This window comes from Rhinolophus ferrumequinum, chromosome 8 (genome assembly GCF_004115265.2).
Source record: "Rhinolophus ferrumequinum isolate MPI-CBG mRhiFer1 chromosome 8, mRhiFer1_v1.p, whole genome shotgun sequence".
Lineage (NCBI taxonomy): Eukaryota > Metazoa > Chordata > Mammalia > Chiroptera > Rhinolophidae > Rhinolophus > Rhinolophus ferrumequinum.
Window position 1 is genome coordinate 57295755 of NC_046291.1, and position 13609 is coordinate 57309363.

The 13609-nt window shown below is 38.8% G+C and overlaps 1 protein-coding gene across 3 annotated transcripts in view; it reads left to right on the forward strand.

Moving 5' to 3' along the window:
- Window positions 1-6958: 6958 nt before the first annotated feature.
- Window positions 6959-13609, forward strand: part of TTC21B (tetratricopeptide repeat domain 21B) — a 66863-nt gene continuing 60212 nt past the window's right edge. Inside the window, exons 1-4 of one of the 3 annotated variants that reach the window (XM_033112555.1) lie at window positions 6976-7094; window positions 8739-8821; window positions 10046-10175; window positions 10266-10376. In XM_033112555.1, the coding sequence (XP_032968446.1) occupies window positions 8804-8821; window positions 10046-10175; window positions 10266-10376 (259 nt within the window). In that variant the 5' untranslated portion in view covers window positions 6976-7094; window positions 8739-8803. Of the gene's footprint in view, window positions 7095-8738; window positions 8934-10045; window positions 10176-10265; window positions 10377-13609 lie in introns of those variants that run through there. The other 2 variants (XM_033112551.1, XM_033112556.1) reach the window with 2 other exon arrangements.

Consider the following 13609-nt stretch of genomic DNA (forward strand, 5'->3'; position numbering starts at 1 on the left):
TGAGCATTAGTCCCATTGGATTGTCAGGAAATTAATTATCACTCAGTAGTACAACAGCCTTCCCTCCCAGGACTCAACCGGAATTCAAGAGGGTTACACAGCGTTCAGAAAATGATCCTCCAGTCCATCATGGCCTCTGCTGAAATCCTTGTTGTCTAAATTAAAGTGGATCCTGGAGGTCAGTGTCATAGACACAACTCTGCTGGGCACACCGTGCAAACTTTTATCTGAGGTTGCACCTCCTTCTGGGTGCACTGACACAGATCAGGGGGTGGATTCCCCAAAATTACAGGACCCCATTGGGTTTTGTCCTTGTCTCCATTTCTGGAAAGTGCTCCTCCCTCTCTTGCCTCAGATGCACTGCTCTGACTCCTCCTCCCCACCAAGAAAACCAGACTCATTTCTTTAATAAACTTAGTATTTTGCAAAAGATCCAAAAGTCTTCTGAAGTGCTATAAAAGAGTATTTCCTGAGATAATGAAATTGTCCTCTAACTATGCTGTCTAAGGCAGTAACCACTAGCCACATGTGGATACTGAGCATTTGACATGTAGACAGTGCAACTGACTAATTTAATCTTTCATTTTAATTAATTGTAATGTAAATTTAAAGTCTTCTGTAGCTAGTGGCTACCTTATTTGGCCGCTCAACGCTAAAGTCTTTTGCTTCCACCCACCCAGCTGCAAAAATACTAATGGCCCAGCAATGTACACGAGTCAAGGAAAACAGAACATATGAAGAGCAAGACAAAACAGCAGCTCAGAAAACTTCTCTGCTGGTGAGTGTACAGGGTGTCCACTGGACTCTTCAACTTTTGTCTATGTTTGAAATTTTTCCAAATAAAAATGTGGGGGAAAATACACATATACTGCCACAAATGAAAGCCCAGTCATAAATAGATTTATGAGCAGGGTGTGAGCCCAAGCTGTTTGAATTCAGACAAGTGGTAGAGCCAATGAGGAGGATCCAGTAAATGAAAAACTAGGAGCTGAATATGAAGAAAGAAAATCTGGATATGTTGGGGTGAAAAAAAAATCTCCTCAACCATCAGAGGGAAAACAAGCTCTGCCTCCAGGCATTGCTCTGAACAGGAAAAGTTCTCTTCCTGAGGGAGATAGAGTGAGGTACCTTCAAGAGCAGGGAATGCCCTGTGCGTCAGTGTGAAGTGATTCTCTGATTAGCTTATTGTCTAATTTCTTATTTTTGCCCCTTCTTTTAGGCAGGATATATTTTATTTTTTATTAAATTTATTGGGGTAACATTGGTTAATAAAATTACATAGGTTTCAAGTGTACAATTCCATAATACACCATCTGTATATTGCATTGTGTATTCCTTCAGTCACCATATATTTGACTCCCTTTACCCTTTGCTACTTTTCCTGTCCCCTCTTTCCCTCTGGTAACCACTAAATTGTCGTCTATGTCTATGAATTTTTGTTTGTTTGTCATTTCTTTGCTGCTTTTGGTTTTATATCTCACATTAGTGAAATCATACGGTTCTTGACTTTTTCCATCTGACTGATTTCGCCTTAGCATGATATTCTCCAGATCCATCCATCATGTCCCAAATGGCAGTATTTCATTTTTTCTTATGGCCGAGTAATATTCCACTGTATATATGTAGTACCACATCTTCTTCATCCACTCATCTATAGAAGGACACTTTGGTTATTTCCATGTCTTGGGCATGGTGTATAATGCATACACTGCTGGTGGGAATGTAAATTGGTGCAGCCACTATGGAAAACATATGGAGGTTCCTCAAAAAATTAACAATAGAATTACCATATGGCCCAGTAATCCCTCTTCTGGGTATCTACCCAAAGAATTCAAAAACATTTATCTGTAAAGATATATGTTCCCCTATGTTCCTGGCCTAATTTCTCATAGATGAAGAAATCAAGCTGGGGGAATAAGAGCCATTTAAGGCAAGCATTTTGGAATGACAAGCTGGGAAGTGGCAATTAAATGAAGCGGTGATATACAGTGGCTATTAACACAGAGATGCTGAAATGAATTTAGGGAAAGGATTGACAAATGGAAAAGTCAGAGAATGGAAGATCAGTGAGAAAAATTATGTTACATATAACCAAGGACTGTCACACTAGAGTGTAGCATCCTGCATAACGTGAAATCTACTGGGCATGAAATCCCTGTTCCCTCCTTTTTTTTTGCAAACTCAACATTTTGCATTAGTATATATTGCCTCTATGGAGTGTTAGTGACTAGTTGGCAACACTGCCATAAACAAAGTTATCAAGAATCAGACAACTAGAAAGCTAAGGCCTGCTTTTTCTCAACCTTAAGATAAAAATGAGAACAGAGGTCTTATTATTGCACTTCCAGAAATAATAGAGTATCTAAAAAGATGTGCAGTGTGTGAGGGTAAGGGGGATGAAATATATGGTGATGGAAGGAGAACTGACTCTGGGTGGTGAACACACAATGTAATTTATAGATGATGTGATACAGAATTGCACACCTGAAATCTATGTAATTTTACTAACAATTGTCACCCCAATACATTTAAAAAAAAAAAAGAGGAGCAGTGTGAATTTATATTGGGTAAGATTTTTCAGATGTGAACGAGGACCGAAGCAAGTAAAATCTAAAATGATGTACGTCTGCCTTAAAGTCACACCAGGCAGAGGGGGGAGTTAGCACTATCCTTTGTTCTTTTTCTATCAACTAGAAAAGATTCTTTTGAGGAGTAGAAGGAAAGGCAGACAGCATCTTATCAAGGTGTTCTATATATCACAGTTATAAACATTTAATAATTTTTTATTTCAAAATACTAGACTCTTTTGAAATGTATTTTTTTCTGTGTCTTCTATCTCCTACTTTTGCATACATAAAATGTCAAGACATTGCCAAGAAAACCTAGAAAAAATAACTCTCCAAGTAAGTCTCTGTCATGATATGTGAGGTAGAAACATTCACATACCTGGTAATTCAGGTAGGCAAGAAGCAAATTTCCTGTTGTCAGAAGTTCTTAGCTATCAGATATCTGCACTGCTCAGGTATCATTAAAGAAAAGTAAAGTATCATACAGTAGTCTAAAAGAAGTCAGTTGTAGAAATTGAGTGGAACTATAACCAGTGACATGAATGTATAATCTCTGACCCTGGGCAGAGACCACTCGATTCAGTCTCTTGTTTAATTGCACTTCCTAATACAGCTACTAAAGCTGTCACTACTTGTAATTTATTCATTTCCTTTTGTGAATATTTATTCAATGTCTGTCTATCTTTACCAGACTTTAAACTCTATGAGGGAAGGGACAAGAATTTTGTCCTTTGTCATAGGCACTCATTAAATATTTGGTGAATGAAGGAATAACTAAACAGTACGTTGTTAGAACTAAGACCACTTCCTCAACTTTCTCCATGGTATCATTTAGCAAAGCAAACATGAAAAGCAAGTGACTGACCATTACTTTCTTCTCCCTAACTTAAATGAATAAAACTGTAGAATTTTTAAGGGATGAGTTGTCACGTCCAGCATGACAAGAACAGTGGGAAGCGAGAAGGGCGTCACAAGGTTAAGAAAGACAATGGACAAGAGTAGAGTGCAAGCGGGGCCAAGGGACTCAAGTCTCAAGGACTGAGCCCCGAATCGGGCCAACACATGGCTTTTATTAGTTAGGTGTGGAAGTAAAAGTAAAGCTTATCAATCTCAAGATCTGTGAATCCCATACATTACAATAGGAAACTGATTTAAGCCAATCACCCTTGCCTGCAGGCAGTAGAACAGTAAGTCTCAGGATAAGTACTTCCCCAAGGGACAAAACCTTTATACATATGAATAGATGGAGAGCACATCATTGAGTCACTTCCCCAGGTTGTGGGAAGGAATGCAGCCACAGAGGCAGAGGCTCTCCTTAGCCGGGGAAATGTGGGGGGCTGTGCCCACCTCTATCGACCCCGCAAGTTCCCCAGATGGTCCCCACACGGCTGTGTCTGGCTTGAGTTGTCCTCCCCATGGGGAATCGTACCCGTCTTTGTCTAGCCAGCTATCTTTTTGTGGCCAAACAGGGAGATATAAGGTGTAAGCACAAAGGTGAAGCAAAGTCCCTGAAAGGATCCATCTCACAGACTCTCCTTTCTTTAGGGGCAGGTATGAGGAGACAGACGGGTAGGCTGCTGCGTGGCAACAATGAGTGATGACAATCACCTTATTTTTTACATCACTAGATACCATGTTTGATATGAGACTCAAAGTATGGTATGTCTTTAAATATTTTTTTAATTTTTCAATTACAGCTGACATACACTATTTTATGAGTTTCAGGTATGCAGTGTAGTGATTAGACATTTATATAACTTATGAATGATCACTCCGATAAATCCAGTACCCACCTGGCACTACACATAGTGGTTGCAACATTATTGACTATATTCTCTATGCTATACTTTACATCCCCATGTCTATTTTATAACTACCAATTTGTACTAATCCCTTCCCCTTTTTTCATCCATCCCTTACATACCCCTCCAAACTGGCAACCCACAAAATGTTCTCTGTATTTATGAGTTTGTTTGTTTTTTCTTTAGATTCCACATATAAATGAAATCATATGTCTGACATATGATTTTTTTTCTGTCTGACACTCCACTCAGCACCATACCCTCCAGGTTCATCTGTGCTGCCACAGATTGCAAAAACCCATTCCCTTGTATGGTGTGCAATATTCCATGGGGACTAAGCTGTTATCCTCCGCACCATACTATGTGGCCTTAAAGTACTCACCATTTAATAGAGAAAATTAAGCAAACAAATAAACAAACAAGCAAATACACCATAACTATAACACCAAAAATGTACAAATTGTTAAATCTTACAGAGCACTATGAATTTAATGGAAATTATTGGTTATAGAATGCCTTTCCTCCATCAGGAAATTTTCATGTCTTTAGGTGTTTAGTTTCTTTAATAATAAGGAAAATTGGGCTCAGAAAATTACTTCCTTGTGTCACAAAAGTAAGTAGCATAACAGTAGCTCCAACTCAAGTATGGGAGACCATATTTTCGCCATTATACCATGCAATCTCACATATCCATTCAATTATGGTAATCCTTAAAGACTTCATAGAGAATGAGATTTGATGTGAACTCTGAAGAAAAAGTAGATTTTCTCAGATGAAGAAAGAGCTCAGAGCCGAGTAGGGGATAGCATTCCTGGAAGAAGGAATGGTTGTCTCATGTGCCTGGAATGAAGACTCTGTGAAGCGGCATATAGCAGATAAGGTTTGAAAAAACAATGAGGTAAAGGGTCTTAGATGCCAGACTCAAAAGTCTGTAGGCAAAAGTGAGCCAATAGAAATGTTTGAGCTAAGGAATACATCAGTTTGTTGTTGTTTTGGGGGGTCAGGAATACAGAGTTTTCCTGGCCTGAGATCCAAAAGAAACTTCTCACATCTATGGAACATCAGGTTACCAGGAGTGTCAAACCAAATTTCCAAAGTCGTTTTCATCCAACAATCACTCATGGAGTGCCAGGCATGGTGTATTTTGCTAAATAATTTAACCTTGGGAAAAAATTCAATGAAGGAAATTCTATAAAGGGCCAAATCAATATGGTTTAAGTGTGCAGCCTTCCAATGTTTAGACTTTAAAGATCTCAGAAAGGTAGCTTGACCTTTGTTCCTTTAACCATGATCCTTAGCTATTTTCTTCTAGATGAATTTTTCACTAGTAACCAAAAACATACAGTTCAAGATTATATACTTTGACAAGCACCTTAGCTTGTGGTATTTTCTGTTCCACACCAAATGCAGATTAATCCACTGCTTGGAGAATCAGATCAGCAGGTATTTCCAATTGTCCATCACCACAAATGTTTAGCTTGCCTATGAATGTTGGAAACAAACAAACAAAAAATCCTCATGAAAATAATATGTGTGTCTTTAAGTGGGATGCTTTTTAATGGGAAGCCAATGAGAAATATTGTCTAGCCTTGAAGACTAGGAGAGTAGCCACTACTTCCCTCAAGATTGTCATTCCTCAGCTGACCTGGTACTGAAGTTAATGTTCTTTGACTGCTCAACAAATTTAAAATCTGATTAAGTCAACTACGAACACATCAACTAAAATAATATAATTAACACTAGAATCAATATTTGGACTCCATGTAAAAGATTGTACAAAAGTCATTTACACCTCAAATCTTAACTGATGTTTAAAAAATATCTTTAAGCAGAAGTAGGAAATCTTTTAATCCATTGTATTTCAAGTTAATTCTCTGAACAACTGAAGAAATCTGTGAGCAACTGACAGAGATGCCTGATGGCAGCAAAAATTAAAATTCGCCTAGAGATTAATTTTGTCAGCTTAAAATCAGCAATACCATACTTTAAAAAAAAAACGAAAAAACGTGTCTCTCTCATTATCAGGGTTATAAAAAAGTGGAGGGGACTAATTTAATGTGCATTTTAGCAACAAACACTGGATTGCAGCAATGCCTGCAAAGATGAGCCCAAAAAGAGCATCCCCTCTCCTTCTGCAAAGAACTTGTGATTTTTCTGCCGCCACCTTGTGGCCATAATGCCGATACTACACGTGGAAGTTAAAGGTTTTTCCTTTATGCTGGTCAGGCCTTCAAATAGCCGCATTGCGGGAATCAGCCTCAACTCAAACGTGTAGAAAATGGTTCCTTGCTTTGTAACCAGAGCTGGGAAACAGATTGCCGGTTTTCCAACTTACGCTTCTATTTCCTTTATTCCGAAATCCCATAACTTCGGGCCCGTCCACCCACTGCCCTCCAAAGGCCGTTTCCCTGGTTGACTTCGTCTTCCCCACCATCCTGGTCGCGCCCCCTTCCACTCCCGCAGCCCTCCCACCCAGCCTCAGCCGGCCCAGCCCTTGCGGCCGGGCCCCCGCCTCCTCCCTGCAATCCCTGCAGTGAGGGCCCGCCCCCTCCCTCCAGCAGCCAATGGCCGCTCGGCCCCGCCTCGTCCCGCCTCTCCGCCGCGTCGGGAGCCAGAGTGGGGTTTAGGCCTCCCGGGCGGTCCCTGACCCTTAGTTCCTGCGCTAGGTTGCGGTGGAGGCCCGCGGCCCAGCCCCTGGGAAGATATGGACTCGCAGGGGCTGAAGGTGAGCGGGCGGGTGTTGGACGTGTTTTTGAGTTTGGCGGGCAGCTGGGGGGGGGGCGTGGGGAGAGCGCTGGCCGATTGCTCCAGGGCATTATTACCCTGCTGTGTCTGGCTACTCTGGTTCGCTCGGTACCCCCGACTGGCGGGGCGGCCCCGTAGCCTACATCACCTGGTCTACCTCCGTGGGCCCTGCTCTGGAACCTTGAGGTCGGGGCAACCTTCCCAGCGCGCCGCTTTTCGACTTGCCGTTAGTGTGCTTATCCCACGGTAGATGTGTTTACGTTGACTTTTGTCTGCTGTTTGCTCGGAAAGCTTGCTCAACATCTGACACCTACTGCGCCTCCCGGGGCCGATGTTTAGTAACTTACAAGAAAGGAGTGTCAGCTAGCCCGTTGGACAGTAAGAGGAGCATGGAAAAAGGATATGAAAACAATTTAAGACATAGGCTTGAAAATGGAGTAGGCTTTATTTTAGGGTGATGGTCTTAATTTATCACCGACTCACCCATTCATCACATATTTAATGACAGTCCACTTAAGAAACGATGATCCGAAAACAAATACGTTGAGACTTGAAAATAAAAGAAGTTTCTTTGTAGGATGGTCTCCATTCATTTGTTCACTGATTCATTCGCTCAGCAGATACTGATGGAGGGCTCACTATGTGTCCACTAGAAGCTGGAGACAGTGATGAGCAGAACGGAACAGTCCCGGCCTTCACTCGTTTTATAGTCTAAGGCTGGAGAAAACCTTAATGAAATGAATTCATCAAATATTTACTGAATGCCTCTATGTTTCTGGCACTGTTCTAAGCCCTGAAGATAATAGGCCATGTGATAATAAAATTAAGTAAAACTCTCCCAATCTTGGAGCTTACATTTGAGTAGGAATAGTCAGACAGTAAGCAGATAAAATGTGAGCTGTGTTAGATGGTGATGAGTGGGTGGAGGACAGTTTGGCAGTGATAGTTTTGATAGTTTGTTTGAATTTTTACATATCTTCCTATGAAACCTTCCCCTATCCCCGCAGATTTTTGCCATCACCTGTATTTGTGCTTTGTACTACCACCAAAATGAACTCTTTAGTAAAAACCCGTTCATGCTAAAAACTGTTACGTGACTCCTCATCGCTTAGACTAGAGGATCAACTTAACATGAGACACTTCTTGACCCTACCTTCTTCCCCAACTTTGTCATCCAATAATCCCAGTCTTACTTAAGGCTCTAGAACAGGGAATGGCAAACTTTTCTATATAAACGGCCAGATAGGACATATTTTAGGCTTTGCGGGCCATAGTCTCTGTGACAGCTAATCTACCATTGTAGCGTGAAAGCAGCCATAGACAATACTATTAAACATGAGTGTGGCTTTGTTCCAGTAAAACTATTTATGGATGCTGAAATTTGCATTTCCTATAATTTACACATGCTATGAAATATTTTTCTTCTTTTTGTTCTTTCTCAACCTATTTGAAAATGTACAAACTGCTCTTAGCTTGCTGGCCCTACAAAAACAGGTATAGACCAGGTATGACCCATGGGTCATGGTTTGCCAATACCTGCTCGAAAATATGGAATGACTTTTAGTTCTCCCCATCCCACCCCAGTCCTATGTTTCATTGCTGATTTTTATCTGTGTTGTTACAGTTCCTCTGCCTGGCTAACTCCTGTGTCTTCCTCAAGAATCTTGAAAGGGGACTAGGAAGAGTTATATGTGTGTGGAGGTGGAGGTAGGAGTTTGCAAATCAAGAGTCAGTTCTGAAATCCTCCTCAAGAATCTTTCCCTTTACTTCCATCCTACCCACACCTGATCCTCATTCTCCTACATTCCCAAAGCAACTTGTAAGCTCTTTTCTTGCATTTACTACATTGTATTTCACTTTCTTAGGTTCTAGTCTCATTGGAAAACTTAAGCATTTCTGGGGCAGGAGCCACCATGTCTTATTCATTTTCATATTCACAGTACCTAGTCCAGTGCCTGGGACTAGGCAGTCAGTAAATATTTGTTGGACTGAACGACCTGACTTGAACCAAGGCAGTGGTAATAGGGATGGAGAATGGGAAGTAGGCTAGAGAAACAGAAGAACCTACTGACTGGTTAGGAGATTTAGGTGCTAGGCAAGTGGAACGGGAGGATTCCATGACTCGATGTCTAGTTTGGGCAGCGGGGCAAAGGGAATGATGAATTTGGAGTTCAGATGAGAGGTCTTGGCTGGTCACATGGTTTTGTATTTCATCAGCATATGGGGTTAGGAGGAACTTTTTTTTTCTTTTCTCAGAATAGGAGTTTTACAATATGATGTCTTAATTGATCCTCATGGTGACCTCTAAATGGCTACCAGCATTTTAGAAATGAGCAAACTGAAGTGCTATAAGACGGACCAGAAATTTGAAACCAGGTCTTTTTGCTTTTAAATTCATGTCCTTTTTATGATAGCTTGCCTCTGCCTTTCAAGAGAGTTATATATGCTTAGTGACATTAAATTCTGGACAGAAGTAAGATGATATTAAAAGTATCCTTAGTTATGACAAACTAAGGGGTCATTTGCGACCTTAGGGGGCACTGGAGGAGAACTGCACGTTACTGAGATGTGTCCTGAGGGTCTTGGAGATGGAGTACAGATGACACTTGCAAAAAACATGACTATGAAGGGGACTAGAGAGCAGGAGGGAAACAGAGTAAAAGTTACAGAGACATTGGCCTAATGATTTAGAAAAAAAAAAGATTGAAATTATTAGAAAACATTGAGATATTTCAATAATTTTGTGTTCATTGTGTTCTGCATTCCTTAGTACTAAGTGCTATACTTTAACAATATTTTAAGGAACTTGGAAGGAAAAAAAATGCATTATCTAACTTTTAGATTATTCAAGATTTTAGATTAATATCTGCATGTTAGATATTTCAGAACACCAGAATCCCCTTGTAATGTTTAGTTCTTATTTTCTTTTAGACTTTGATTAATTACTATTGTCAAGAGAGGTATTTCCATCACGTGTTACTTGTTGCCAGTGAAGGAATTAAGAGGTATGGCAATGACCCAGTCTTCAGGTTTTATCATGCCTATGGTACATTAATGGAAGGTATGTGCTAATTATTAAACATGCTACATACTTTTTAAATTCTTGCTTTTCACTAAGAATAATTTTTCACATCATAATTTTGATTTTCAGGTAAAATTCAAGAAGCTCTTCGAGAATTTGAGGCTATTAAAAGGAAACAAGATGTATCACTTTGTTCTCTACTTGCACTGATATACGCCCATAAAATGAGTCCTAATCCAGGTATAGTATTTAAGTGCAGTGCTTAGGGCAGTTTTTCCTACTCAGTTTATTTTGATTTTTCTCAATTACCGCAGCATTCAATCTGATTATACTGTATTAATTTTGTCTGTAGGTACTTTATATATCATATATGTTTTATCTTCTTGACAAGATTATAAGTTTATCAAGCACAAAAAATATGTGTGTTAATATAAGACACAATATGTATCTTTCATATTCCTTATATCCTATAACAGAAGTTTCATTTGTACATAAGAATTGTTTGAGTTAACGTGAGGTAAATGTATATTAGCAATTGTTAAACAACAACCAAAAAAAAAAAATTGCCAAAACTGGTATAGATGTAAATTGCTCTGCAGCAGCCAGCTTGCTTTATAACCTATGTGCGAATAACTATATACAGTTTCTCTCTTCTAAATCTTAAGCTTCTTGAAGGCCTTTATATCCCCTAAGAGGGCCAGCTCTTGGAAGATATTTAATAAATTTTTATCCAGTATTAGGTTGGGAAATGTGACTACATTATAGAAGGAACTTTATGTATACACCAGCAATTACAATTGTGTGAACTGTCTTAATGTATAGTGTATCTTAATGGCTGTGGCAGAAGAATATCAGAATTATAGGTAATAAAGAAGAAATAGCATTGTATTTTTCCATATATACCCAGTAACTGCTAATAGAATTATAAATATAGGTCTTGTTTCAAATAATTTAACCATAACCAAATATCCTAGAATGGGTTCTTAAATATCAGAAAAGAAATTTTTCTTAAGCAAAGTATTACATACCCACTTCATCCCACATACACTTGCACAAATCAGTAAAAAGTTATTTAAAACATTGATATGTTTAGTAAGTAAACAAATCTAACAACTAAATGCTTACTTTCTGCGAAGGACTTATCCAAATATAGTTAGAAAATACAAAAGAATTATAAGAGGTGATCTATAACATCAAGTTTATGGTCTAGTTAAGAAAAGAAAATGTGAAAATCAGAGATTAAATTCTAATGTTATTATTAAAATGATAAGAAATAAAACAAACGAGTCCATAATTAATTGAAAATGGTATGTATAATTGACCCCTGAACAACACCAGTTTGAATTACATGGGTCTACTTATACACGGAGGTTTTTCAGTAAATACAGTACTATAAATTTATTGTGTCTTTCTTGTGATTTTCTTAACATTTTTTTTTTCTCTAGCCTACTTCATTGTAAAAATACAGAATGTAGTATATATAACATACAAAGTATGTGTTATTTGACTGTTTGTTATCTGGGAGGCTTCTGGTCAACAATTAGTTGTTCGTACCATGTTTCCCCGAAAGTAAGACCTACCCAGAAAATAAAACCAACCCCGAAAATAACCCCAGTTAAAATCGTCAGCCAGATGATTTAGTACATTATGACGATGTTCCAGAAGAAGATGACATAACTGTATTTGAATAAATGTAGATTGTTGTACATGAAAAAAATAAGACATCCCCTGAAAATATGCCCTAATATGTCTTTCAGAGCAAAAATTAATATAAGACCCGGTCTTATTTTCGGGGAAACAGGGTAGTTAAGTTTTGGGGGAGTCAAAAGTCATATGCAGATTTTCAACTTCATTGGGGGGGGCACATTGTTTCAAGGTCAACTATACTATTAACCATAGGAGTAGCCTGGAAAGGCTTTGTGAAAGATGGCAGCTTAATGTGGTCTTTGAAGGACACGTAGGATTTCAGTATAAAGTGTATTTGTCAAAGGGGAAATCCGTGGGCAGATACGTGGGGTGGTTCAGGATTAGACTGTTCTGGGGATCCTCTTTCTCTCTGCTCCAGCAGGAGTGTGTGTAGCTGGAGCAGAGAATCTGCATAGGAGATGTAGCTAGTAAGTCTTAAAAGAAGAAAAAAAAAATTAGTATAAAATATTTTCTTCCTAGAATCAAAGTTTTCATTTAATTAGTTATTCCTAACAGTCTTGGTTCTTTTGGGAAATGTGATTTCCAAGACACTAAAAATATGGAGGCAGAAATATTGCTTAGAGACTCTTCAGTACTGACTCTACTTTCCACCATAGATGATGCTGAGTGGACTTGAGTCCAGGAGGGGCACGGATGTCCGTCAGTATTGCCTAGATTATTCATGCGCATTCTGAATGCTGATATAAGCCCTGAATATAAAAGGGCTATGATGTAGTAAGAACTTGAGCCGAGATCTGGCAAGAGCCAACCCGGTACAGATGTGTCACAGCTAACTGATGACTCAGGAACTTGATAGAAATCTGGGCAGAAAACTACAATTCCTGCTCCTGCCCTAATGAGTTATTTTCTGACTCTGTTATGATTCTTTAATAAAAATTTCTGAAGGTGTTCAAGAAGGTATATGCATAGGAAGTGGGGGGCAGAGGAGTCTTACTTGCCAAGCAGCAACCTGTAACCTTCCAGGAATGATTTTGTTTCCTAATGTCATGAAGTTGTTGTACCTTGGTAATTCCACATTTAAATTTAAATTTGTATCATCAGAGTTAAAAGGAAGAGTCACATACCTTTCCTTGGTAGCCATTTCCAGAAAGGTAGAGTCTGTTTAGAATCACAGCCCTCAACTTTGACATTCCTTCTTCCTTCCTGCATAACGGATCCATGTTCTGATTCGATCCAGGATTTGGATCTAATCGACATTTGTGTCCTAAGCACATACTCATATATAATAGATTTGATAGAAGTGATTAGAGTTATTAGAAGTAGAACATCTGTTGAAGGGAGCAGTCAGTATTAAACTATGTAGGTAACAGTAATTATACTACCTTTTGCTGGACTGTGACAGTAGCCTGGCATGTTTCTGTATTTTAGAAATGGCTTAGGGAAATGGGTAATTTGAGTAATAGTCCTAGGTTTGCCCTTGATAATTGTATCATTTTAAAACCATTGCTAATTTGTTCAAGTCTTATTATTCTAAAAAATTGCTTGTATAGCCTTTACGTCTTGGGAATGACAAACTATTGATCTGTAGTGTGTATTACTGTGGTCATTAACCATGCGGAGCTGTCGAGCACTTGTGTTTAGTTTAAGGAACTGACTTTTTAATTTAATCCTCGTTTACTTTTAAATTTAAAACTGATAACTTGATTCATTATTAGAGAAGTTATATTTGGGATGAGTAAATGAATCTCTTTTTCAACTATACATTTTATGAAATCTAAATACAAGTCAAGTATTTCTGAAGCAAATTTAGCATCTTATGATATGTG